This window comes from Perognathus longimembris, chromosome 25 (genome assembly GCF_023159225.1).
Source record: "Perognathus longimembris pacificus isolate PPM17 chromosome 25, ASM2315922v1, whole genome shotgun sequence".
Lineage (NCBI taxonomy): Eukaryota > Metazoa > Chordata > Mammalia > Rodentia > Heteromyidae > Perognathus > Perognathus longimembris.
The window spans coordinates 6,840,136-6,868,111 of NC_063185.1; the positions used below are offsets into that span (position 1 = coordinate 6,840,136).

Below are 27,976 nucleotides of genomic sequence, written 5' to 3' on the forward strand. Positions count from 1 at the left end.
TGGGTTTCCAGTCATGACACTATGGACAATAGCATTACCTTCTCTTTTCTTCCTTATACAGATACAGAGTCCGTGCAGTAGCCTATCAGGATCCACTTGTGTTGCAGCCCCTGTGTTCACCAAGGTAACCTTGTCCATATTGCAATATAGAGGGTGTGGATTTGATAGACACACTGCAGACCTTGCCAAAGGGCTAAAGCAATAGAGGCCAAGAAAGGTCCCAGAGCAACTCATGGTTTATCCTGTGTGCCTAAGACTTTCTGTGCCAATTTTGTACCTGCGGGTGGGCAGGAAAATCCTCTTGTTCAAGAAGATTCTCCCTTCCAAAGTAGCCAATAAGCAAGGGAATAGCAACTTCTTGCTTAGGGTACAGCCAGCAATGGCTACTTTCTGAGTGCCTACTGAAAACAGCTGGATTTAGAGTTGAGCCTTGTCTGGGCTTTCTGTCTCTTAGTTACCTAGCCTGACAGGACTTGAAGCATCGCCCATGACGAAGACAGTGCAGTCTGTCAGCAAGTGTCAGGAACAGGGCGAGTGATGCTGAAAGCTTGCTTTCAGCAGGTACTGTCAGACATACCTATCTATCTATTCTTTCTACAAGCCTCCTGCTCCATTCCTCTCCCAGAATGCACACATTGGGACAGCAGGCCCTCAGGGCTAAGCTGGTCCCCAGGTCTCCCTGATGGAAAGATCTAAAGTATTCCCACCTCTGGCCTCAGAGCTGAGTTACAATCTGAAATCTTTTTCTCCTTTCTAGTAGACCCCTAAAGATGAGGATTCCAGGTGTAAATTAACCACACTTATCTATGTATTGTAAGCCTAAAATGGCTATGGTCCTATAGTTATATGGCTATGGTTATATGGTTATAGCACTCTTTGCACTTAAAGCTGGCACTCTACTGCTTGAGACACAGCTCTACTTCCAACAAACGCTTCTTATATAGTAGAACTCTTGCATATCACAGATGTTTTTAGGTTAGATGATCTATGAGCCTCAAGTCCTCCAGTTGAGCTAGCCTTATTGCACAGAGAAGGAACTGAGTCCTGAAAGGTTGAACCTTCTCTAAATTCCTGTGATCAGCTCCCCCTAAACAAGGACACAGCTGAGATTTTGGTTTCAGTCATGATCTAGGGCTCATCCCAAATGATACTACTGCCTATGCACTTGTGATCAATGATGGAAAGTGAATCTGTGACTTAGACATGTCCACAGCAAAAACGCTCATTCTACAAAAACCAAGACCCATCAGCTCGTCTGTTGTCCAGTTTGGAAAATGGCTTTGGGGGACATGAATAACCTTTTGTTTTCCTATGAAGCTAGGTGAAAGTAACTGACACTTGACTGAGAATGCTCAGCAGTTCCTTGTATGGTTGAAATAGGGTCAATCAGTAAGATGAAAGAGCAAGCGTACACACGTGCTAAAGCTGGAGTCACCAGCACTTTGCATGGTGCAAGAGCTTCTTCCACTCACTGAACTCTGTGTTTGCCCTTCAGTGTCTTCAAGACATCTGTACAACCACAGGTCAGACTGTTGTGTTTGAATGTCGAGTCCAGGCCGCAGCCACCGTTCAAGTTCACTGGTACAGAGAAGGAGGACTGATAGCCAACTCAGATGACTTCTGGATCCTGAGGAAAAGTAACACAATGAAGCTTTTTTTTTTTTTTTTCTTTTGGCGGTCATGGGGCTTGAATTCAGGGACTGGGCAGTGTCCCTACATTCTTTGTGCTCAAGGCTAGCGTTCTACCACTCTGAACCACAGCACCACTTCTGGTTTCCTAAGTAGTTAATTGGAAATAAGAGTCTCACAGGGACTTTCTTGCCTGGGCTGGCTTTAAACCACCATCCTTAGATCTCAGCCTCCTGAGTAGCTGGGATTACAGGCATGAACAGTATGATAAACTTTTCCATTGCATTTAATTCCAATGAACCTTGAGATCTAATTCACACCTGAAGGTAGTTTCATAGCTGATTTGTTACAGGTTAAGTGATTCCTGTTGTTATTAACAAGTATTATTTTAAATCCAAAAGCAACCAAAAATACAAAATTGCTGTTTGTTTTCATGAAAGACTAAATATATATATAACATAAAACATGTAACATATACATAGCACATGTATAGTTCACACATTGTGTGTGTGTGTGTGTGTGTGTGTGTGTTTATCTGTGTTGTTCAGGCTGGCCTTGAACCCCTAACTCAAGCTATCCTCCTCCTAACTTAGCCTCCTGAGTAGTTATAGCTTCACGCTATGGCATTTAGCTGAACAAATATTGTTTTTTGGCCAGCCCTAGGCCGTGAACTCAGGGCCTGAGCTCTGTCCCTGGCTTCTTTTGCTCAAGGCTAGCAGTCTGCCACTTGAGTCACAGCGCCACTTCTGGCCATTTTCTGTATATGTGGTGCTGAGGAATCGAACCCAGGGCCTCATGCATATGAGGCTCTTGCCACTAGGCTCTTGCCACTCTTGCCACTAGGTCATATTCCCAGCCCTGAACAAATAATTTTAACAACCATGAAAGACTGGTTTTATTTTCAGAAATTAATCTTATTTATCTTCCCAATGAGTTCTTGGTATATAAACACAAGAGCAATGTGAGACTACATGTATTTCTTAAAGGATGAAAATGGAGGCACAACTTTCTAAGTCTTTTATTATACAATATCCTTACAAAGCATTCCGCCCACCATTGCCTTGGAATAATGGACAGTTACGGCTACTTCTTAGTAGAGAGGTTAACAGTCCCAAGCAAGGACCCAGAAAGATAATGTCACCCAGAGACCTCATTTACATATCATTATAGTTGCAGGTCCGTGCATGTACCTCTTCTCACAGTGCTGTCTTTGATACGCTCTTATTAGATGAACCACTCTTCATTCCCCCTGTTCTTGGAATCACACTCTCATATGTTGGATAACTTTCTTTAGTAATAATCATTAGCATAATCCTCAAACCCTATCCATAAAAGTGTCTTAAGACTCTTGAGTGGTTGGCCAAGCTACCCACTCTCTGTTTCCTGTGAGTGGTTATATTATTGCTTTAGGACCAATTTCTGCTCCAGTGAAATCTAGCTTTTGCTTAAATGCATCTTCCATTGAATACCCTGTATGTCTTCCCTTAAATTCCCCCTCTAGATTCTCAGTGAGACTAAATTCTTGCCATCTGTGACCTCTGATGTGTGTTTATGTTTACAAACAACTTACCATTGCATCCTCAATAAACATGCAAACACACAGTCATTTGTATTTCCTTCAGCTATTTCTCATGTGTGCCCTACCCTTTTTCCCAACTAAATTAATTGTTGTTGTTGAAAGTCTTCTTTTCTTTCTCCTTTTTTGTCTTTCAGAAACATGCTTATCATCCATCCCTGGTAAGTACAAGTTTTCTACATCTTGATCATAGATAAACAACAAAAAAAGAGCATCAAATGACTTTGTACCCTAAGTCACTATTGCCTTAATGAACTTTCGGAGGTTTCTTGGACCACATCCTCAGTGGAAAAAACAAAACAGAAGGAGCAAGAAACTGGCACTTTTTGGTGTATTTACTCATATATTTTTCACTCAGTACTGTTTGTGTAGTGCACACTATGGCTGGGTTCTGTTCTTGGCACCAAGGAGACAGGTAGAAGCCAGATTGACAAGGATCCTTATTCTAGAAGAGCAAGCATTCTCCTTATCCTTCCACGTGGCTGAGCGGTTGTGGCCAGCTAAACACAGAAGCAGAATGGCCTCGGCCTGACATCAGGCATCCACATAGCTGACTGTCTAGCAGTAGAGCCCAGCACATGGTAACCACCATTCCATTTGTGTCCTGGAGTCCCTGAGGCTCTGGGAAGGAGCCTTCATGACATTGTCTCCCCCAAAGGATTTATAGAGCATGTGGAGGTAGAAAAACAATGAAGTAAACTAAAGCAAAGGAGAAATAGAAAGATGGTATATACATGCATGCACACATACGCACACACACACAGACCTGGGTACAAGGGCATGTGGTAACAGAAGCTGTTAGGGCAAGAATGTGGGGGCTGACTCATATTCACTTTAGGGATTATTCCCTTTGGGTTTGGGCACTTGGCACATTTAATCTATTATCAGTTGGGCCCAGAGACACTGGATCTGGTTTGTTTATTGAGTCTTGGTCATCATGACCTAGATATCTGAACATCCCATTACACAAAAGATGGAGCCTTCCCAGATACTCCTTACAAGACCCATGTCTTCACCTTAAGGTAATTTTTTTCATATGTGTGATCAAAGGAGTTGTTTTGCTTATCCTCCACTCCCTTGAATATATTCTTGCTCATTTCTCAGATTGTGGTAATCATGTAGGCAAGGTCAGAAGGAAAAATGCTGCTCTTTTATTTTTTCCCCCTCTCTCAAGGTTGCAGCTGAGTGAGGGAGTATCATGCTCTAAGGAAAGAAAACAGTGCCTGGGGCCCTGAATGAAGCTCTTTATTAGTACAATATTTATCTGAAATTCTGGCTTCTCTTTCCCACGCATCATTTTCCCAGGTCTCTTGGTTAGCACAAATGGCAGTTTTTAGGTCCGTTCAGAAAATGTTTCTATAAGTCTTTTATGCAAAGCCCTAAAGCTACGAAATATAGAAGTCAAGGAATATAGTGAGATCTCATGTTTCGGGAGAAAACTACATGTTTTGGGAGAAAACTAGTAGAGAAAATGGACACACCTGAGAGATAAGACAAGTAATTGTTTCTTAAAAATAATTTATTTGGGGCTGGGAATATGGCCTAGTGGCAAGATTGCTTGCCTCCTACACATGAAGCTCTCGGTTCGATTCCCCAGCACCACATATATGGAAAACGGCCAGAAGGGGCGCTGTGGCTCAGGTGGCAGAGTGCTAGCCTTGAGCGGGAAGAAGCCAAGGACAGTGCTCAGACTCTGAGTCCAAGGCCCAGGACTGGCAAAAAAAAAAAAAAAAAAAAAAAAAAAAATTATTTGTTCACTGTCTTTAAGGAGTTGTACAAAGGCATTTCCATTCAACATGTCAATGTATGAATACCAGGTATCTTGATCAATGTCACCCCCTTCCTTCATTCTCCCTAGATTGTAGTAGGTTGTGGTTTTTAAAAAAATATGTATTCTAATGAGCTCATTGGGAAGACAGCATACCGGATCGGATTGATGGTTGTATTTGTATTGGGCTGTGTTTTTGTTCGTGTGTGTGGTGTGTTTGTGTAAATGTGCGCATACACTATACTGGGCTTGAACTCAGAGCATTGAGCTTTTGCTTACCTTTTTCACTCAAAGATGGCACTCTACCATTTGAAGCACAGCTATACTTCTGGCTTTTTGCTGGTTAATTGGCAATAAGAGTCTCTTGGATTTGTCTATCCATGCCTGGCTTAGAATTGTCAAAGCTCAACCTCCTGGGTAACTAAGCATGAGCTACCAGAGCTCAGCTGGTGGGTGTTTCTTAATGTCAGTAATATTCTATTCCTAGCACCTTCATTCCCTCACATTGGACAACACTGCCTATGTGTTGACTGAGGGCACCCACGTGTGCTGATGGAGTTGAACTTTTTCCCTTTTCAGAAGAAGTTTGCACCTTGATTATCACAGAAGCTTTTCCTGCAAACTCTGGGGAGTTCAAGTGTGTTGCAGAAAATGAAGCCGGGACTACGGTCTCAACAGCAAAACTCTTTGTTTCTCCAGGTAATTACTCTTCCAAAAATAAAAAAATAAAATCTCCTTGCTCCAATTCAGCCCTGAGTCAAGAGGAAGAGTCTATTTTTATCTGAACTGGTGACTAATTGTATTTTTCAGAAGGAAAAGAAGTAGAGAAACCAAAGGATTCTCTAAGGTGTCCCGTGAGTGCATTTCCCCCACAGCTGGCCCCTTTTCCTCAAAGAGAAAGCTACCCAAAGGGCAGAAATCCAGAGCATGCCTCCAGTAGCCTCACACCAGCTCCTGGCCCAGGCAGCTACAGTGAACATGAGATACAGACCCCAGAAAAGACCGTCTGTGCCATCAGCGGAAATCCCTCTGAGCCACCGCCACAGTGGTAAGGCGGGGCAGACCTGACGCTTGCTCATGCATGCAACAAATACTCTTTAAAAAACAACTTTAATTTTCAACGTGTTGAATGAAAAGAATAATCGAAGTAACTATTAGGATCATCATCAGCACAGTGGTCAAGTTCCAACGTGATGATAGTGATTTGAAATTTACAAAAATAAGTTGTGTTACAATTTATTTTCTTTTCTTGCCAATCCTGGGGCTTGAATTCAGAGCCTGGGTGCCGTCCCTGAGTCTCTTTGTGCTCAAAGCTAGCATTCTACCACTTGAGTCAGAGCGCTACTTCCAGCTTTTTGAGTAGTTTATTGGAGAGAAGAGTCTCACTGGGACTTTTCTGCCCACACTGGCTTTGAACTGTGATCCTTAGATCTCAGCCTCCTGAGTAGTTAGGATTATGGGCGTGAGCCACTGCCACCTGGCTCATGTTGCAATTTATTTCCCAACGATTTTTCACTAGAAATAATCTCTCTCTTTTTAAAAAAAAATTTAATCTATTGAACAAAACAATTTATAAATTCAATACATTTTGATCCATGTCACTCCTTTCAACATTTCAGCCAATCCTCTTGACTTAGTAGACAGAGCACAGCGAAGTTTCTGCCTTCCATTAGCTTATGTTCTGACCCAAATCCCTTTAACTTCCTCAGTACTCCCTTGATACTGGCTGAAATAAGACATTGTGTGCTTACATGCATATTTATGGTCTGTTAACAGAGACTTATTGAAAAAAAAAATTAATGATGAAATGAGAGGAGAAGCAGCAGCAGAATCTTTCCCCTAAACAGAAATCTGAGTTTCATCAATATAGATATTTAGAGAACTTTGTGATATGAATTTCTTTGTGGTCACTCTTAGAATAAAGACAGCATTGCATGATGCCAGTGGCTCATGCCTGTAATTCTAACTACTCAGGAGGCTGAGATCTGAGGGTCATGGTTCGAAAGAAAAGTCTATGAAACTCTTATCTCCAACAAACTACTCAGAAAAAGCTGGAAGGGGTGCTGTGGCTCAAGGGGTAGAGCACTAACCTTGAGCGCAAAGACACTCAAGGACAGCTCCCAGGCCCTGAGTTCAAGCCCTAGGAGCAACGCACACATACACACACACACACACACACACACACACACACACACACACACACACAAACATATCCTCAAGTGTAGCACATTTGGAAGTGAACAAAATTGGAAACTTTACAGTTTGTCCTACTGATCTTTTGTCCACATCTGGTGTGGCATATATCAAACTTTCAGTACCAAGAGATTGCAAATCTAATATCTCCCCTTCCTGACCTAATTAGACAGAACTAAGTGTCTGTCACACAGACTGCATTGAAAATAGTAGCTTGCGGTAACTTTCGCATGTGTTAGCTATTATCATTTTTATGTACTTGAGTTTTTAAAGTCTCCATAAGTTGAATTGAAGGCTTTTGTCCCTAGAGTGGAATGTAAAATATCAGCAAGCAGGTATGAAGAAATATTTTGGGAGATTCCTGAAATAAGACTTTGTTAGGCATCTATCTACTCACCAAGTCAAGCATTTTTTTTTTCTACTATGTAATGTCTGTGTACTCAGGCAGAAATTATTAAACTATCTCTGAAGACCAAAGCCAGCTACACATACATACATGCATGGTCAGTTGTGAAGAAATTTTCTTTCCTTTATATTCTTTTTGTGCCAGTACTTGGGCTGAAACTCAGTGCCTAAGTATTATCCTTTAGCTTTTTCACTCAAGACTCATTTCTCAGCCACTTAAGCTACAGCTCCACTTCCAGCTTTTTGCTGGCAAATGGGAGAGAAGAGTCTCAGGGACTTTTCTGCCTGGGCTGGCTTTGAACCACGATCCTTAGATCAGCCTCCTGAGAAGTTAGGATTTGATTCTATTTGATTGGCTGAATCCTCATGCTACCACCCTGATCCATCACTCTTGTTGATGGGAAGGTTTCTTCTTCTGAACTTATATCTTTGCGCACGCATACCCACACACAAATGTAGACCTAAATCCCATAATGACTTCTATGACAGATGCAGAAAGGAAAGGAAATATAACTGTTTGGGATAAAGGGGAGGAATGAAGGCTTGTTGACAGCCTTATTTATATAGCTTGTCTGTTGGGTTATTTCTTGCATTTAAAGACTCTTACAGAATAAAAGTACTAGGCCAAAGAAACATATGCCAGAGACAGATTCAGAAAACTTGCTAGAGAAACTAAATCGTGTTTCACTACAACCCTGCCCTCTCTCATCATTTCTCAGACACCCCCTCTGAGAACTAACTACTTGAGTGAGTCTCCACCCCCACTCCTAGTAGGCAAGTAAGAGGGGGAAAAAAAAAAAGGAAAACTTTTAGGATTCAGAATGATGCAATACCATTCAATTTGGAGCTGGTCCATGACATGTCTCACCACTGGAGAAGTCTCAGCTAGCTAGAAAAGCTCTTGGAATACTGTTTCCTTTTCTGTGCGTGTGTCCTCCACAGGAAAATTCTGAGCCTCCATCCCAATACAGAAATGTCCCCTTTTCCATCTTGGAGGCTCTGCTTGCTCAGGAGCTTGCTTGCTAAGTAAACTCCTAGGCAAAATTCATGTCTCAAATAAAGAGGCCTGGAAGCAAAGCTCATGTAACCCCACTCCTTAAATATCCCCTGGGACGTCTGAGATATTGTTTAGATTGTGGACTCTTACTTTGACACGCCAGCATAGGTGGATGGACGGTGGAGCACATCAGATGTCACTGTTTGGCAGCTGATAAAAGTCAGTGATGTTATAATGCTAAGCAGCAGAGCCACGAGAGATTAAGCTCAGGGAAGGAGATAGCTCTTCCTTCCCGGCACTAGTGGGTTGAATCCAGCTGTCACCTCCTGGAGCTACGGGTAAGACCCTGCTTTATTCTTACCCATGGTTTTGGGTTCTGTGTGTGTTCTTTTGTCCAGAATCAGAGGAGTAAGCACCAATTTGATCTTCAGGTAAAGTTGGCCAATCTACAATATCACCATGTTGTTGTACCAAGATTTAGAGAGAAAGAGATCTGTTCATTTCACCCAAACTTCAGAGGACAGAAGGAAAGAGAATTATTTTTTAAAACATGGTGGGTTGTTTTCCTCCTTGAAAAGGGATATTTGATCTCACCGAAGGGGTGAGAGTGGCCTATGGCTTTCCAAAAATCCACGGTAGTCATTTCAGAAAATCTTTGCTATTTTAGAGATGTTTTAATAGTTACAAATGATTTTTAAAATAGGAGGCCGAGTGGTGTTGTGTTTATAAATTCTTTAAAACTGACAACAATCATTGGGAAACAAAACTAGCCTGTGCTAGAATAGAATCTCTTGTAAAATTGAATTGTGAGGACATAATTACAGACAGGAAGAAAGGGCATTTTGGAATTACCTGTGTAAACATTTGTATGAAATGTGATTAAGACCATGGACAAAATGAAACATTTGAAAGGATGTGTGTTTTCAATTGCGCTTTTAACAGTGTCAATAATGACTAGCTGTGTCAGCCAGTAATGAAATGGACAACACAGCTGACATTCTTAAAATATATTTAAAGAAAAACAGAAAACTCTTTTTGGAAAATATCTACTGGCTATTTTCTTAAGTTGATGATTCCTTGCTATTTCAAAGAAGTCTGAATAATTGGCCTGTCTAGAAAGGCAGGAATAACTACATAAGTACATAACCCATAACTACATAACTACTTGCCTTGAAATAAAGCCTCTGTTTTTTAGTTCTAATTACAGCTCTCCTTCGGGAATCTTCTCCCTCCTTAATTCCCCCCCTAATAAATTAAAGACCAAATGGAAATTATTCCTATACTTTGGGTATACATGTCTGTATTCATAAACCTGAAATTAAGGATTTTTTTCCCTCCTCTCAATAAGGCATTGCTCTTGGCTGTGTAGTTGTAGTTTTGTACTTTTCTAAAATTGTTTGTTTTAATTCTAAGGGACATGTCCAAGTTTAGGATAATGAAGTTGTTTGGTATGGAAAAGTTTCACTAATGTTTCCTCCTGCCAGTAATTCTAATAACTATAAGCCTTTGATCTGATCATAATAATTTAGCTTCTTTTTTAAAAATTGGCTTTATCATTACATCAGTGTTCATTAATATTATGTGGAAGAAACAAAATCTATGTTGGATGACATCGTCTGATATTTTGAGCAAAATAGGATTGGTGTTACAATAATTTATAGTGCTCATCTTTCTGAATAATGTCTATTTATAATCTTGCTTAGATGTGCCATACTAACATATAATCCTTCAACAGCAAATGGAAGAGAGTATGGCGACATGCTATATAGGAAGGCCGGAAGGCCACCCCAGAGTTCAGAAAGAGAATTGGCATCCTTAGTGAGGTACAGATTTAGTTTCATAGAGGTATGATTTTTATCTACACTTCCTACTTGCCATTTGGAAAGAAAAAAATAAACAGGATCTAAAATAACTTCAAAATTAGCCGAAGATACGTAATATACTAGGAAAGACAATAAAGAGTAAAACCCCTCAATAATTAAGAGAACGTCATAATCAGTAACTAGAAAGTATATTCTAAAAAATAACAGAAGAAAATCACACATGGGTCTTTCATTTTGGAAGGCAGTCTGTAAATTACGTACAAAATCCCTTCTTAATTATCTTCTAGTTTGGTATTCTGATTAGTTTGGAAGGGAGGGGAGAAAAAAAAGGAAGTGAGTTGGGAGATTTTCAGAATCCACTCAGAGTTGACAAGAAGGAATTGTCTGTGTCTTTCTACTTTGTGAAATTGACAAAGGACTTGGGAGCAGATGGCATTTAAATTGTGTATTTCGTGAAGGAAGTACACTGTGCTTCCTCACTTTACCAAGATGCTGCCTGCCAGAGACTGTCAAGAATTACCCCGTATATCAGAGAGCTAGTCTTCAATTCTGATTAGCCTAGAGGAGAACCCATGTTGAATGGAGGCCCATGTATAGATTAATGTAGTTAATTGATTCCTATCTATTCATTTTACATCATTAAATCTCTGTGGTTAATGCATCTGCAGTGCCTGGGTAAAAGGTAATCATGAGACCATAAAATTGTCACCCTCCCTGAGTAGTGTCAAAGAATTTCTTTTCAAAAAAACAACAACAACCCATTAAAATGCAAATTTGGAAGTGGTGTTGTGGCTGAAAGTGGTAGAGCACTAGTCTTGATCAAAAGAGATCAAGGACAATGCCCAGGCCCTGATGTCCAGCCTCACAACCACCACCACCACCACCAACAACAACAAATCCAAATTTGTGATCTGTTGTCTTTAGGCCCCTAGGTAGGCTTTCCCCCAGGGGCAAGCAAACAAGATCTCCAGTGATAGGAATCAAAGAATAGGTGATAATGAGTCCTTACTATTATCACCTATTCTCTTGGCCAGAGTCACCTGTGCAAAGACAGAGATAAAGAAACTTGAAAGTTCTATCTAGAGGCAATCCTAAAAGCCACATAAGCTGAAAACAAAAACAAAACAAGTGAGCCTAAATACAAATGATAAGTGGTTTTGCTTTTTAATTTTATTTTTGAAGGAACAATATTCTTCAAGGGCAGCCCGACACACCCAAACCAGGAGCTCAGCATCCTCTAGATCCCGAAGAGAAGGGGCAGAGCCCCGTGGCCTCTGATTCCTGGCAGCCTCTCCTGCAGGACCCCACCCTTCCAGGAACCGGTCACTCCAGTGACCACCGGCCTTCGCCTTCCACACACCACCTGAGCATGTTTAACTACGAACGTCCAAAACACTTCCTCCAATCCCAGAACCCCTGTGCGTCCAGGCTGCAGCCACCGGGACCGGAAGCATCCAGCTTCTCAAGCCAGACCAAACAGTCTTCCATCGTCATCCAGCCCCGAAGATGTACAGAGCAGAGATTTTCTGCCTCTGCCACAGTGAGCTCTCAAGTCACCATGTCCTCCTCTGGTTACCCTGCTTCTCAGCAGCCGGCTGGCTCCAACCCAGGGCAAAGGGTCACCACCACCTATAACCAGTCCCCAGCCAGCTTCCTCAGCTCCATCTTACCATCCCAGCCTGATTACAGTAGTAGCCAAAACCCTTCCACCATGGACTCAAAGTAAGTGAACTGCATGCACAGCGAGCTGCTACTAGCAAAGCATTGGGGATAGGCTGCAGTTCGTTCCTTAGGATGGAAAAAGACAGTGTGACCTTACAATCCTATTCCATAATACCCCTAGAACACTGTGAGCCCAGGGTACTGATGAGAAGGGGGTCCTCTGACCCCATTCACAAAAGGACCAAACTGAGTTGAACTCACATTACCTATTGCCTCTTCCTTTTAGAGTCATTTTCCTCATAGTCTCCATTTCCACAAAAATCCTACCAGATTTCTACCATACTCAAGAGTAGTGAACTTTTATGTCGAGATCTAAGCTAAGTTTCCCTTGCTATAAATTTAGTTTCCTTGGCCTGGGCTCAGCTAGATGAAGGCCTCCTTCCTGTCTGTTCTTGCTTATTAGATCAAGTTTCTCTCACCTAAGCAAAGACTGTTCAGTTTCTTCTCAGCCTTTTCTTCCTATCCACTGTTAAACCTGAGTAGCCAATTGGCTAAAATGAGTTTTGAATGATCATTTTTAGAAAAAATAATTGTGGAATTTAGACATCCATGTCTGTGGATTTTCCTTTGTATGATTAGACAAAAATCTTGTATAGGTGAAGGCTTATGATATTTGAATTTTCTTTAGTATTTGGAACTGTAACTTGTTCAAACTGGTTGGGTGATCTAAATGCAGTGAAAAAATACCTGCAGCCTTATGCAAGCATGCATTATTTCCACAGCCCCAAGATGGCCCCAGGAGAACCTGATATGAAAAAGGTTGTGCTTTTTTAAAAACATGATCTGGATACTTTGTGCTTATGCAAACCAAGGGCTATCAATTTTCCTATTTCTTGGCTAGGGAGACCATCAGGGAATTAAATCAAAGGCATCTCAAAGATTGGTGGGATATGTTTTGTTGCAGGCTCATTAATACATTTACTAAAAAAGCTTGCCATTGTCTCCCAGTCTTTTCCAGAGGCTAACTTTTTCTAGATTAAAAAAAAAAATCCTTTTGGTGAAAACTCTGGACGCCAAGTTGAATAGATGACAGGAAATCAACATACATAGAAAACTTTTCCCTATATTTTAAACATTAAAAAAAATCATGGGCTAGGAATGTGGCTTAGCTGTAGAATGCTTGCTTAGCATGTGTGAAGCTGTGAGTTCGATTCCTCAGCACCACATATACAGAAAAAGCCAGATGTGGCACTGTGGCTCAAGTGGTAGAGTGCTAGCTTTGAACAAAAAGAAGCCAGGGACAGTGCTCAGGCCCTGAGTCCCAAGCCCCAGGACTGGCGAAAATACATACATACATACATACATAAAATCAGAAAACTCTAAAGCATTTGCTAGAGTCCCAGATATTTGGTGAACCATTTGAAATGAATCGCTGTCAACAGCTTTGGCTTAAAATGGCATTTCCATATTCTTAACATAATATTTTAAAAGATACCTTCAAGAATGAAGAGTTTACTCTTTCATGTTCTTTTCCCTTCCAAATTCTCATTGTACCCAGATCATACATTGTAGTTTTTCTTGGCTACATTGATTCAGATGATTTTTTTTCATCTTGTTTTCTATTATTTCCAAATTTCTCATATGGATACTTTAAAATATGAACTAACCTTTTCTTGGGCTGGGAATATGGCCTAGTGGCCAGAGTGCTTGCCTTGTATACATGACACCCTGAGTTCAATTCCTCAGCACCACATATATAGAAAAGGCCAGAAGTGGCACTGTGGCTCAAGTGGCAGAGTGCTAGCCTTGAGCAAAAAGAAGCCATGGACAGTGCTTAGGCCCTGAGTCCCAAGCCCTAGGACTGGCAAAAAAACAAAAACAAAAACCTTTCTAACTGCAATATTTTTCTTAATGTCCTGCTCAGAGAAGATAGCTATTAAATGAATATTCACAGAACCTCAGCCATAAGTAGCTCTATATAGAACCAAGAAGCAAGGACAAAAGACAAAAATAGAAAGTAAGAAAGAGCCCAGGAGGTCCCCAATCCAGAGATCAAAGAACAAGCTTTAGCAGTTCCATTTTCAGTAACCATAGATAACTCTTCTAATCTTCCTACAGCTACTTGATACCCAGGCTGTGTCCAGCTGTACAGGGTGGAAAGCCCTAGTCCTTTGAACATTTGTGCAGGGCTCTCTCATTGTTATGGTAGTATCCAGCTTGTCCTGTCTAAAAGAGTCCCTTGGATTTTTATCTAAAGACATTCAGAAGCACGATTTACCTTTTCATTTGTAGGGACCCTTGAAGTAAACATTTTATTCAGTTTATCGAATCACATAGCAGAAATTGAGGGAAGACTTTTTAATTTGAATTATTCTTTCCCATGAGCTTTAGTGTGGCATACAGCAAGTACTTTACATGTATGGTGATTCTGTTTTCTGCTCTGTAACAAAATTCATGATTGGGACCATCCATGATAGGAAAGAAAGACCCATAAAGCTGCAAACAAGTATAATACTAGTTTCTAAATAGTAGCAGCTGTCAAATCTAAGTAGGAGACGGAATGGCTTGGTAAATAAAGAACCTGAAGGTGCATCTTAATTTGATGATTCTTGAGCTTGGTTTTGAGAAATCTTTAGATACATCATGAAAGTATGAAATAGAATCATGTCATTCTAATTAACTTTAACCAACATGTGTGACTTATAAAAATGGTAAGCTAGTATTTTTTTTCCTCAAAAGAATAGCCTATTATCATTCCACATACTGGAGGAGGAAGAGATACAAGACTAAAGAAATTTTGCCACTTCGGTCCAGGAATTCAAACTTGGGGGGTAGGGGGATATAGCTTATTATTTAAGCATTTGTTTGATGATTTACTTCACCAAAGAAATAAAACTTTAGTTAAGGCTTAAAATGGACAACTGTAAAAATCTGGAGATCTAAAATGAGGGACAGGAAATGTATACCATCAACTTTGAATGCAGAGTATCTTGTTCACAATAAAGAACATTCATTCACTCAACAGACATGTCTCTTATACCCATGTTTATGCTCGTAGAGCTAAAGTGAGACAATGATAAGTAATAAGACACTTCCTCCCCCCCCCCCACTTAGTACGTCTATAAACTAGATTGGTCTTATGGGATAAATCCCCAAAGCCAACACAAGTGAAAACCCAATTATTAAGAGACTTGCTTCCAAGTCCCTTGGAAGGACTGTTCAGAATTTTTGCACAGGAACACCACATCAGAAAACAAATCAAGGTGTCTCATCTGAATTAACAAAGGAATACTCGCAGAAGTCATAATAAAATATTCACTAGTGATCCATTTTTTTCCCATATGAATAGATGAATATAAACTGGCCGCTGTGTGGCTCCAATGAATCAACTAGATAAAGGCCAAACAAAACAAAAACAACAACAAAACCACTATGGAAAGTGCAAGCAACCTAATGAGCCTAAAAATATAGAATTCCCTAAATGCCTCCCTTTGCTTTAACCCAGTGTCTAGAGGAGAGCTTTGGAAAGGAAGAAAATCTAGGAGCAGAATTTGAAATAAAGACAAACCACACTCTTCAATTCCTTGTGAATTTGCAGGTTTATTTTGCTAAACTCCACCTTGTATTTCAGTTCCATATCTTCCTTCATCTTCCTCCAGCAATCCCTTTTATTTCTCTAAAAATTATCACTGACTTGCAAAACTGTTTGGTGTAAGTGAACTGAACACCTCAGGGGGGGAAAGGAAAAGGGGGAGGAGGAAGAGGGGTATGAGGGACAAGGTAACAAACAGTACAAGAAATGTATCCAATGCCTAATGTATGAAACTGTAACCTCTCTGTACATCAGTTTGATAATAAAAATTTGAAAAAAAATTATCACTGAAATAATGTTGAAGGAATGGTCAGTGCTTTAGGATTTATTCATTTTAGAAGACACTAGCTGAATTTTCTACATCAACTCCATAAGAGTTGTCAGAGATCCTGTAGACTGTAGATTCTATTTGAATCAATAGGATGTTTACTGAATGCCAGTGGTGTGCAGTGCAGGTAAGTGTGTCACAATCCGTTCTAGAGGAGTGCGCCATGATTTGTGATATTCACCCATTTCTCCATTATAAATACCTCTACCACCATCCATTTCAAAGTAGACCATGAGACCGCAGGTAGATGCTTCCCCAGCTCTCTCAAGCTCCCACGGGCCAGCCCTAGCACACCAATGCTCAATAGCCACCGACCAATCAGACCTGAGTTCAGCTACCGCATCAGATGAAACCATCAGACACAGCTTCACTTTACCACTCGAGCCACAGCACCACTTCCAGTTTTTTTGTTTATGTGGTGCTGAGGCATTGAACCCAGGGCTTAGGGCATACTAGGCAAGCAGTCTACCACTAGGCCACATTCCCAGCCCTCACATGCATGTGCTTTAGGGAAGATCTTCAAGGAAGGATGTCCTCTTTTTTTTTTTTTTTGGCCAGTCCTGGGCCTTGGACTCAGGGCCTGAGCACTGTCCCTGGCTTCTTTTTGCTCAAGGCTAGCACTCTGCCACTTGAGCCACAGCGCCACTTCTGGCCGTTTTCTATATATGTGGTGCTGGGGAATTGAACCCAGGGCTTCATGTATGCGAGGCAAGCACTCTTGCCACTAGGCCATATCCCCAGCCTGATGTCCTCCTCTTGATATCTAAATCCTTCCTCCTCTTACTTGATATGTACTTGCCAACGTGGGGCAGGCTGGGATCTGAGGACTGTGATTCAAAATCAGCCTGGGCAGTAAAGTCTGTGAGACTCTCCAATTAAACACACACACACACACACACACACACACACACACACACACACAGTAAAATAACACTATATATAGTTCAAAGTCACAAACTCAGTGACTTACAATGCTCAATTCTATTTCTTAAAAATCTTTTTTCTTTTCCTTTTGAAAGCTATCAGCAATCCTCTGTTGGCCAACCTGCAAATGCTAAGCCTGTGCCAAGGACTCCTGACCATGAGATACAAGGGTCAAAAGAAGCTTTGATTCAAGATTTGGAGAGAAAGCTGAAATGCAAGGACCCCCTCCTTCATAATGGAAATCAAGTGGGCATGGTTTCTATTTTGTCCCAAAGAGACAAATTGTAAAAATCTACTTTCAACAAGAAAACCTAATTTCAGTGGAAATGTATTTCAATAGTAGACTGTTTGTCCAGCATGCATAACGGGCTGGGTTCTAGGACCACAAGTAAAGTGAAAAGAATTCTTTTGGTCTTATGGAGCTATGTTCCTGTAAGCAGCAAGGAATAGGATTACCTAAAACAAAACAAAACAAAACATTTCCTCATTGCCCTGTGTGGAGTCAATGACTGGCTTTTAGTAGTAGAAGAATGAGATGAATGAGGAAAAAGAACGACTTAATGAAATGAATGAGGAAAAAAAGTGATTAAATGAAAACTTTTGTTTTAAGATGTCACAACTGATAGCAAAAAACGGTCTACTTGTTCGTGTACCTCAGTGTATAATACTGGCCAGTGAAGATAGCTGTAATGATTCTGCAGCTCTTGCTATACACATTGTGTGAGCCCTTGAAACAAGTGCATCCTTTAAACCAAGTGCATTTGACACAGCAGATTCTCTGCTCTTAACCAGACATACATAGAGCCCCAATGTCCAGTGTTCTTTAGCAAAAGTTATCTTTGAACGGAAGAATTTGCATAACTATATTCATAATGGGAGAGGATCAGAAAATGCAGAATAAGGAGGAAAAGTTTCATGTGGCTTGGCAGAGCTGTTATTGAAAGGTGGTTATGCTTGTCTTTCTTTCTTTCTTTCTTTCTTTTTTTTTCCTGCCAGTCCTGGGGCTTGAATTCAGGGCCTGGGCACTGTCCCTGAACTTCTTTTCCTCGAGGCTAGCATGCTGCCACTTGAGCCACAGCATCACTTCTGGCTTTTTCTGTTTATGTGGTGCTGAGGAACCAAACCCAGGGCTTCATGCATGCTAGGCAAGCACCCTACCACTAAACCGCATTCCCAGCTCCCTGCCTTTCTTAAGAGCCAAAATAAATGCTGACAGAGTCTTTACCATACATGAAACTTAAGTAGTAAAAAAAGTGGAAGGAAAGTTAAAACAAAGCACGCATCATTCAGTGGCTGGAGGTAGTGAGTGGACATTGTGAGGTTCTGGACACGTTTGCTTAGATCTCATCACTGGCCTCTGCTGACTCCTCTTTACAGCGGCTGACATATGAGGAGAAGATGGCTCGCAGATTGCTTGGACCACAGAATGCAGCTGCCGTGTTTCAGGCTCAAAACAGTGACGCACAAGACTCACCCCAGGTAAATTCAGGTTTGTCTAATCTGGAGGGCCCTCTCCTTTTTTTGTTGGAAATGGAATCTCTGTGTATTGCTCAGGATGGCCTCAAATTCTCAGACTCTAGAGATCTTCCTACCTCACCCTCCTAAGAAACGGGGCAATAGGTACTGACTAATGCCCACATTGCACTACGTTTATTCTTTGTAGTTTTTAATTGTCTGCTTTTCTAAAGGCTCCCATTAGAAAGAAATATCAGCTGTCTCCATTCTCCCCAGGTTCTAGGAAGGAGATGATGGGTGTGTGTGTGTGTGTGTGTGTGTGTGTGTGTGTGTAAAATTTTACTGTGTGTGTGCCCTAGTTCTGTTGTTTCCTTTTCTTTTCTATTTTATTTTATTATCTGGGTATTTAAGGATCAGAGATAACCAAGCAAATTTGAGTTGGGAATCTCTCTGAGGACAGAAGTCACAATTCTGTAACCTTTTCCTCTCATAAGCTGTCCCTCATTTCAGTGTGTATGCGTGGCTTGTGGTACCAATGACACATTCAATTCCTTTTGTCCTTGTAATTTTGCTCTTGTATTTAAAAATGCTTCCTACTAAAAAAACAACAAAACAAACAGACACTCTCATGAATGATGGCACTAAGAATAAAGAGAACTTGTTTTCCAAAGAGAGAAGCATGGGGCTGGGAATGTAGCTTAGCGGTAGAGTTCTTGTCTAGCATGCATGAAATCTGGGTTCCATTCCTCAGTACCACATACACAGAATAGGCCAGAAGTGGTGCTGTGGCTCAAGTGGTAGAGTGCTAGCCTTGGGTAAAAGAAGCTCAGAGACAGTGCCCAGGCCCTGAGTTCAAGCCCCAGGACAGAAAAGAGAGAGAGAGAGAGAGAGAGAGAGAGAGAGAGAGAAAGAGAGAGAGAGAGAGAGAAAGAGAAAAGCATTCACTTCAAGGGGACCCTAAAGTGAGCAGTGCACAGGTTCTGCCATATAGTCAACCTATATTGACCAACTTGATTTTTTTTTTTTTTTTTTTTTTTGGCCAGTCCTGGGCCTTGGACTCAGGGCCTAAGCACTGTCCCTGGCTTCTTCCCGCTCAAGGCTAGCACTCTGCCACTTGAGCCACAGCGCCGCTTCTGGCCGTTTTCTTTATATGTGATGCTGGGGAATCGAACCTAGGGCCTCGTGTATCCGAGGCAGGCACTCTTGCCACTAGGCTATATCCCCAGCCCGACCAACTTGATTTTAATAAGCATCTTATCGATAAGGGAAGTGGACAGTTGGAAAAGCAGACTCCGTTGTTGTTGCCCTTTTTCCTTCCTTTGTAATCACTTGTCATTTCTTCCCAAACAGTCTACAAGAAACTAAGCCAAGAATTCCAGGCTTCTGAGTACAGAATATTGAATATCAGATGTTTGTTTCTGTTAAACATAAGAGACCCACAAAACAAAGACAAAGTAGAAAGAACTGGACATAGAACTTAAATCTGTTTTTGGATACAGAATAATTCGTATTCATTCAATTAATTTCTCTTAAAACGTTATAATGTGTTGGGCTCTGCACTTAGTATAGGAAATTACAGCCAAAAAAATAGGACAGAACCCATTTCTAGTAGTAGAAATGACCCCAACCAACATTATATTCATGACAGTTTATCTTACAAGTGCACAGCATGTGATGTAAGAGTTAGGTTGGAATATTTTTCTCATTTTTTTTCCTTTAAAACCTTTGTTTGGCAACACTGGGGAGTTGTAACTCAAGGTTCTTGAGTGGTTTGACAGCCACTCTGTATTCTTCTTTAAAATAAAAATTATAGCAGTGGGGGAAGGGGGGATATAGTAGCAAAAACAGCACAATGAGATCAGAAAAAAGATTCTACTTTTTTTTTTTAAATATTTACCTCAACTGTTGTGCTTGAGTAATATAAAATGTCATCAAATTAGAGTATAACCAAAATATCTCCTATGGTATAAAATGTTCAATCTATTTAATTTGAATGCTTTTAGTTTTTATTCAGTTTTACTAAAAAAAAAAAAAAAAGGGTGTGTTAGAGCAGTGTATTGATCATTGAGATTTTTACTTAAATAACACTAGGGCTAGCCAAAAATTGCTACAGCATTCTAAGACTTTTTTTTAAATGACAGTCCTGGGGCTTGAACTCCAGTCCTGAGTACTATCGCTGGCTTCCTTTTACTCAAGGCTAGCACTCTATCACTTGAGCCACAGCGCCACTTCTGGCCTTTTCTATATATGTGGTGCTGGGGAATGGAATCCAGGGCTTCATGCATGCTAAGCAAGCACTCCACCACTAGGCCACATTCCCAACCCCTAAGACTTATTTTAAAATACAAAGATATGTTCAATAAAGAGATCACAAAGTAAATTATAAGGGCTCAGGTTTTTTTTTTTGTTTTTGTTTTTGTTTTTTGGCCAGTCCTGGGCCTTGGACTCAGGGCCTGAGCATGACCATCCCTGGCTTCTTCCCGCTCAAGGCAAGCACTCTGCCACCTGAGCCACAGTGCCCCTTCTGGCCGTTTTCCATATATGTGGTGCTGGGGAATTGAACCGAGAGCTTCATGTGTAGGAGGCAAGCACTCTTGCCACTAGGCCATATTCCCAGCCCCAAGGGCTCAGATTTTTTTTTGTTTTTCATACACAGATATAGTTCAGATATTTGGGCTGGAACTATGTTTTCCACTTATTTTTATCTCCCATTGGATGAAAAAGTGAAATATGTAAATCAGGTGCTAAAAATGTAATCAAATAATTGTTATGTTTATCCATTCATGATTTGATTCTCCAGTTCGTATAATTTTCTTTTGCTCTAATGCAGTTCATAAGAGATGTTGGCTTAAACATCTTTATGACATAGGAAGTAATTAGTGCTGTTTTTCAAAGCTATTTCAATCATCCTTTCCATATCACTGTGGTGTTTGTAGGACACACGCCATGAGCTAAAAGGAGAAGTATTTTCCAGTGTAATACATGTTTACTGCTGCTGGCTCCACTTTAAGCGGTAGATGTAATACCCCAGGTATCTAGGGCCAACACAAATGACTTCATGTCTATTCCTGTTCCACTGAAGGACAATCTGTACCTCATGTTCCCATTCCAAATACACCTGGGTACACACATCATCCTTTGTCATAAAATGAAGATCTGAAAATCCAACCTCTGTCAGTTCTAAGTCTAGCTACTTTTCCTAAGCAATGCCTGTAGAATAGTCCTATCAGGCTGTTTCTTGCTACAGTTAGGATTAAGTATATAAAAACCTAATCAGGACTGTAAAAATGCAGCCAAAATAAAGTGCTGAGGATGTAGCCCATGGCAGAGTGCTGGCCTAGCATGCAGGAGGCCCTAGATTTAATCCCCGACATTACAAAAAAGCAACAATTATTAAAAAAAAAAAAGGAACAGGTAGAATAGAAAGGCTCTCTTCTAAGGCAGCTGCCTAATTCTACTGTAAGGAAACAATCACATGCTAACATCTTGATTTGTTTTCAGCTCAAGCAACACAACCCTGAGCACGCACGACTCCAAGTCCCTACAGCACAAGTAAGGTAAGTTTTTTTTTAACTTTTAAAGAAATATGTATCTTGTTACCTAAATATAACTTTAACTAAAAAATGTAGTGTGTGTGTATGTGTACGTGTATCCAGGAAGTGTACTATATACTCTTTAAGAACTGTACAACAGTTTTTAAAAACAGCCAGGTGCCAGGGGCTCACACCTGTCATCCTAGCCACTCAGGAGGCTGAGATCTGAGGATCACAGTTTGAAGTCAGCGGGGTTGACTTATCTTCAATTAACCACTCAAAAACCGGAAGTGGTGAGCTCCCCTCAAAACAACAAAAAATAAAAACCACACACACACAAACACACAAAACACAGCATGGGCTGAAGGCCTGACTTAGTGGTAGAGCACCTGCCTACCAATCATACAGTCCTGAATTCTGAGCTCAATCCCCAGTACCATGAAAAAAATGACAATAACAAAACCAATAGTGTAGGTGTTCTAATATTTATCAGGCTTATAATTGATCTGGGTCAGTTGATCTGAACAGACCTTGGTTTGAATCCTGGCTCTGCCATTTTCCAGCTTTGTAATCAGACAGGATAATTTAGCCTCTCTGTGCTCTTCTCTCATTTGTAAATTAGGACTAACAAATGCACTTAACTCATAATGTGGCGAAGATTAACTAATAAATATGACACCTAATACTTATTAGGAATACCAGTGATGGTGTAGTAGTAATAGGAGATATAAAGTTAAAGTACATGTCTCTAATTCTCCTCCATCAAATGTTCACAATCAGAATCTCTCAGAGGAAGTTTTGCAAATGGATCATTAAGTAAACCAGTACTATGTTTCCATATTAAACAGCTTCTTCATGATAAGGAAAGCCCAGTTGTCATTATACAATCAAGGTGACAAGAGTAATCTATGGAGTGCACACAGATCAGTTCTTCATCAGTTGAAGGAACAAGGGTGACAGAGACAGAGCTGTATAGTTTGAACCCAAAGTTTCTAAATTGCTACCATTTCTAAAAGCCATGAAATATGCCACTGCTAAAGGCCTTTTTTTTTTTGGCTAGGCCCGGGGTTTGAACTCTGGGCCTGGGTGCTGTCCCTTGAGCTCCTTTGGCTCAAGGCTAACACTCTACCGCATGAACCACTGCACCACTCCCACCTTTTTCTGTGATTAACTGGAGTCTTATGGACTTTCCTGCCTGGGCTGGCTTCAAACTGTTTTCCTCAGATCTTAGCCTCCTGAGCAGCTAGGATGACAGGCGTGAACCACATTCTAAAGGCCTGGCTCCACTGTCAGGATACTGTCCGATCCAACAGCAGGAGACACTCTAGGCTTTCAGACTTGATGGCAAAACTGGACTTGTGTGAAAGGAAAAGCGATGGTAGCACTTAGGTGCCACCATAATTTGATGCTATTTTTGTAGAAGTAGATCCTCTTCAAGGGCAGAGGCGAATGATCAGGATGCCATCCAGGAGAAGTTTTACCCACCCCGTTTCATTCAAGTGCCGGAAAACATGTCGATGGAAGAAGGTAGATTCTGCAGGATGGATTTCAAGGTAAGAGGGGAGTTCTTAAAATAATGGGGGGAGGGGAGATGGGGAGTGGGAGCCAATCATGCAATACTAATCTGGGGAGGAAAAAGCCAAATGTCCAATCCTCATTTCACTTTGGATAAGAAGAAATATTTTGGAGTCAAACTCACCTGGGTTTGAGTCCTGGCTCTGCCAGTTTCTGGCAGGGTAAACTCAAGACAAATCACAGGCAAACATAGGAATGGCTAATATGACTCTACATAGGTACAACCTAATAAATACTTATGCCAGTGAATACATATACCTGTGATGATGCCATAATCATAGAATGTCTAAAATGTCCGCATCTCTTAACTCTCCATCATCGACTTCGTTCTACCCACCCAGCTGATTTTTGTTCAGAAGACTTCTGCTGGCTACAAGATTTTCAGAAGAGACTGATTTTTGTATTACCTCATTTTCCTGAGAATTTATTCTTATGTTTTTCTGGATTTCTTATCCATGACAAGAGTTAATGAACAGCCACTTGTAGACCCAACTAGAGCTCAAAAAAAAAATCCTCTGCTTTCAAAAAATTATTCATTAGACAGCAAGTCCCCTAATTGTGTCTCTGGCATTTCATTTAGCCATAGTTGTCTAGAAAAGCTATATGATTTCCATATTCCTATAGAAACAAATATATTATGGGTTCTAAATGTAGTAATGAAATCGTAAAGAAGGCTGGGGAAGTGGCTCAGTACTTACCTTGCAAGTGCTGAGCCCTCAGTTTAAACCCCAGTGTTGAAAAAAAATGAGGATCTTTACAAATTTGAGGTTGCATGTAAAAGCACTAGATGTGGTTTGAGATACTCTGAATAATGTATTCATTTCAAGGGTTTTAATCCCACTGTTTTTTTGTTTTTTTTGGCCAGTCCTGGGCCTTGGACTCCGGGCCTGAGCACTGTCCCTGGCTTCTTCCCGCTCAAGGCTAGCACTCTGCCACTTGAGCCACAGCGCCGCTTCTGGCCGTTTTCTGTATATGTGGTGCTGGGGAATCGAACCTAGGGCCTCGTGTATCCGAGGCAGGCACTCTTGCCACTAGGCTATATCCCCAGCCCAATCCCACTGTTTTTTAAAATAATTACTTATTGTCAAAGTGATGTGCAGAGGGGTTACAGTTTATATGTATGACCATGGGTACATTTCTTGGTACTATTTGTTACCTCCTTCCTCATTCCCCCCTCCCCCACTCCCCCTTTCCCTCTCCCCACATGAGTTGTTTAGTTGGTTTACACCAAATGGTTTTGCAAGTATTGCTTTTGGAGTCATTTGTCTTTTTATCCTTTGTCTAATTCCACTGTTTTTGTTTAAAAGTTGCTCCTGCATTTTCATCACAATGTAGGTACTGAAGAATGGTTAGAATTCATTAAGTTGACAAATGCTTTAAAAGCCTGTCACCTGTTGGGCTTTGTGCATAGGTGAGTGGCCTGCCAGCTCCTGATGTGTCATGGTATCTGAACGGAAGACCAGTTCAATCCGATGAGCTGCACAAAATGATCGTGTCTGAGAAGGGCTTTCACTCCCTCATCTTTGAAGTGGTCAGGGCGTCGGATGCTGGAGCTTATGTTTGTGTAGCCAGAAACAGAGCCGGAGAAGCCACCTTCACTGTGCAGCTGGATGTCTTGGGTAAGTCTCCAAAAAGATCCTGAGATTTGAGGATCGAGGTTCAAAGCCAGCACAGACAGGAAAGACTCATATCGCCAGTGAACCACCAGAAAACTGGAAGTGGTGCTAAAGTGATACAGTGAAAAAAGCTCAGGGACAGTACCGAGGCTGAGTTCAAGCCCTGTAACTGACAAAAAAAAAAAAAAAAAAAGCAATATCTATTATAATATCTTAAAACTAAAAAATGTTTCAATCTTGGTTTTTTGTCTTTTTCCCAATCCTGGGGCTTGAACTCAGGACTTGAGCACTGTCCCTGGCTTCTTTTTTGCTCAAAGCTAACACGCTGCCACTTGAGCCACAGTGCCACTTTGGCTTTTTCTATATATGTGGTGCTGAGGAATCGAACCCAGGGCTTCATGCATGCTAGGTAAGCACTCTACCACTAAACCATATTCCCAACCCAATCTTGTTGCTTTTTAAAACTCTTAAGGTCAACATACCAGCATGATCTTTTATTTATTCATTTATGAGAAGCTAGGATGACAGGAATGAGCCACTGGCACCTGGCTGTATCTTTTAGTATGACTTAATATAATTTTTATATTACAAATGCTTGAATATTTTCTATTAACTCATAGCAAAAGAACACAAAAGAGCACCAATGTTTATCTACAAACCACAGAGTAAAAAAGTTTTTGAAGGAGACTCAGTAAAACTGGAATGCCAAATCTCAGCCATACCTCCACCAAAGCTTTTCTGGAAGAGGAATAATGAAATGGTCCAGTTCAACACTGACAGAATAAGGTAGGAATAGGTATTTCTTACCTATACTGTTTGAATGGATCCCATCATACTTTAAGTAGTTATTATAAATAGTATGCAATTATGATCTCAACTTATCTAGATTTTTTTTTTTGTTTTCTTTGCTGGTCCTGGGGCTTGAACTCAGGGTCTAGGTGCTGTCCTTGTACTTCTTTGGCTTAAGACTACTTAAGTGCTACTTATGGCTTTTTCTGAGTAGTTTCTGAGATAAAGAGTCTCATGGACTTTCCTGCTTGGGCTGGCTTCGAACTGTGATCCTTAGATGTTGGCCTCCTGAGTAGCTGGGATTATCGGTGTAAGCCATTAGCACCCAGTATCTACAAACTAGACAGTAATTAAAAACTAGACAAGGTAGACACTGGTGGCTCACACCTGTAATCTCAAGAGGCTAAGATCTGAGGATCACAGTTCAAAGCCAGCCCAGGCAGACAAATCCAAGAGCCTCTGTCTCCAATTAACCAGGAAAGGTAGAGGTGTCTTTAGTGGTAGAGCATCGGCCCTGAGTTGAAAATGTCAAGTGAGAGTTCAAGCCTCAGTATATACACACTACACATACACACACAAATTAAAATCGAAAAGAAAATGCATATAGAAATATAATAAGGTTCATTAAATCATTAGTGACTTCAAAAGTTCATTCATCATAAATTTAAAGCATAAAGTCACCTGGGATTTTTTTTTTTATCTTTTAATTGGCAATGAAGAAAGATGGCTTAAGGTAATAAATGATATCAGTAAGAGTGAAGCAGAGTGATGGTTTGGTATGTGTGTGTGTATGTGAGAATGAGAGTGATTATATCTTGATCCCCAAGTGAAATGCTGAGTTGGAGAAAAATAATAATGGCTGTTTGGCCCTAACTGGACCTAGCCTGGGACTTCTCATCTGCTTCTTCTTTGCCTGATTTTGTTGGTCAGATTCCTCACCGAAACAGTCACACAAAAATTAATTCCCGTACTTTCTTCTTTTCCCTTTCCCTTCCCAGCTTGTATCATGATAATGCTGGGAGAGTTACTTTACTGATTAAAGATGTGAATAAAAAAGATGCAGGCTGGTACACTGTGTCCGCGGTCAACGAAGCTGGAGTGACCACATGCAACACCAGATTAGACGTCACAGGTATGCAGCACTGTCCACCCAGTTTAGCCTGGGCACCAGGTTAAAGGCCAAACTTAATGAGAATCCAAGGCCCTGAGTTCAAGCCCAGTCCCAGAAAAGAAATGCAAATCCAGCATAGTATGAAACTAGAGCAATTTCCCCTATAATTTTTTTTTGTCTTTTTCTATCCTGATGTTATTACTAAGGAAAACTCATTTGTGAATGGCAGCTTTTGTAAGCTAACTTTAAGTTGATCCATTTCAGCTCGTCCAAACCAAACTATTCCAGCTCCTAAGCAGTTGCGTGTCCGGCCAACTTTCAGCAAGTATTTGGCCCTGAATGGCAAAGGTTTAGATGTGAAGCAAGCTTTTAACCCAGAGGGAGAATTCCAGCGTCTGGCAGCTCAATCTGGATTGTACGAGAGTGAAGAACTTTAACGCTCCGACCACAGAGTACTCAGACTGCTAGCAATAGTGTGGATGACATTTTCGGAATACATCCATAACTGTATTAACAGGTTATGGCTTGAACTAGACAATGTAACTAATACACATTTATAATATGACTTATCCTCTGACTCTTACACATTTCTATCTACTTCTCCAATTTGCGAAGGCCCACAGAGAAACGGGCCATCTGGATTTGTTTGGTAGGAGACTGTCTTTAAATGTGGGGATTGTAATATTTAACAACAGAGGGATATTAATGCACATGTAGCAGTTGTTGGTTATGAATGAATAACAAATGTTTTAAACACATCTAGTGCTTGCAGTCAGTTACTGGTATTGCTTAATACATAACGGCTTTACCTGTGTTCTCTTAGTAATACTAACATGATGCAGATTATCTGAGAACTCCACAGTGCTGTGCCAACACAATAAAATTCAAAGAGTTAAAACAGTGTCTCCTCTTCACAAAAGTCTAGGTCTTCACAGTGAAACCAACAACGCTCAGCAAAATGCATGAATAACTAGTTCCAGAAGGGAAGCACTATTGCTTC

At 40.8% G+C, this 27,976-nt stretch overlaps 1 protein-coding gene across 1 annotated transcript; it reads left to right on the forward strand.

Moving 5' to 3' along the window:
* Myot (myotilin) lies at nt 1-27,874 on the forward strand. Its single transcript, XM_048334181.1, has 14 exons — nt 1-124; nt 1,496-1,637; nt 3,343-3,366; nt 5,553-5,672; nt 5,784-6,021; nt 11,574-12,113; nt 16,993-17,143; nt 18,275-18,376; nt 21,860-21,909; nt 23,306-23,438; nt 24,872-25,079; nt 25,697-25,862; nt 26,864-26,997; nt 27,241-27,874. The coding sequence occupies exons 1-14, from the start codon at nt 14-16 to the stop codon at nt 27,411-27,413; spliced, it is 2,292 nt and encodes a 763-aa protein (XP_048190138.1). The 5' UTR covers nt 1-13; the 3' UTR covers nt 27,414-27,874.
* The last annotated feature ends 102 nt before the right edge of the window (nt 27,875-27,976 follow it).

Excerpts from the sequence above, each read along its gene's own strand:
- Myot (XM_048334181.1), top strand. The coding sequence starts at position 14 with ATGACACTATGGACAATAGCATTACCTTCTCTTTTCTTCCTTATACAG. Across the intron at positions 25,080-25,696 it reads TGTGCAGCTGGATGTCTTGG|CAAAAGAACACAAAAGAGCA; the intron begins GTAAGTCTCCAA and ends ATTAACTCATAG. Across the intron at positions 26,998-27,240 it reads CACCAGATTAGACGTCACAG|CTCGTCCAAACCAAACTATT; the intron begins GTATGCAGCACT and ends GATCCATTTCAG.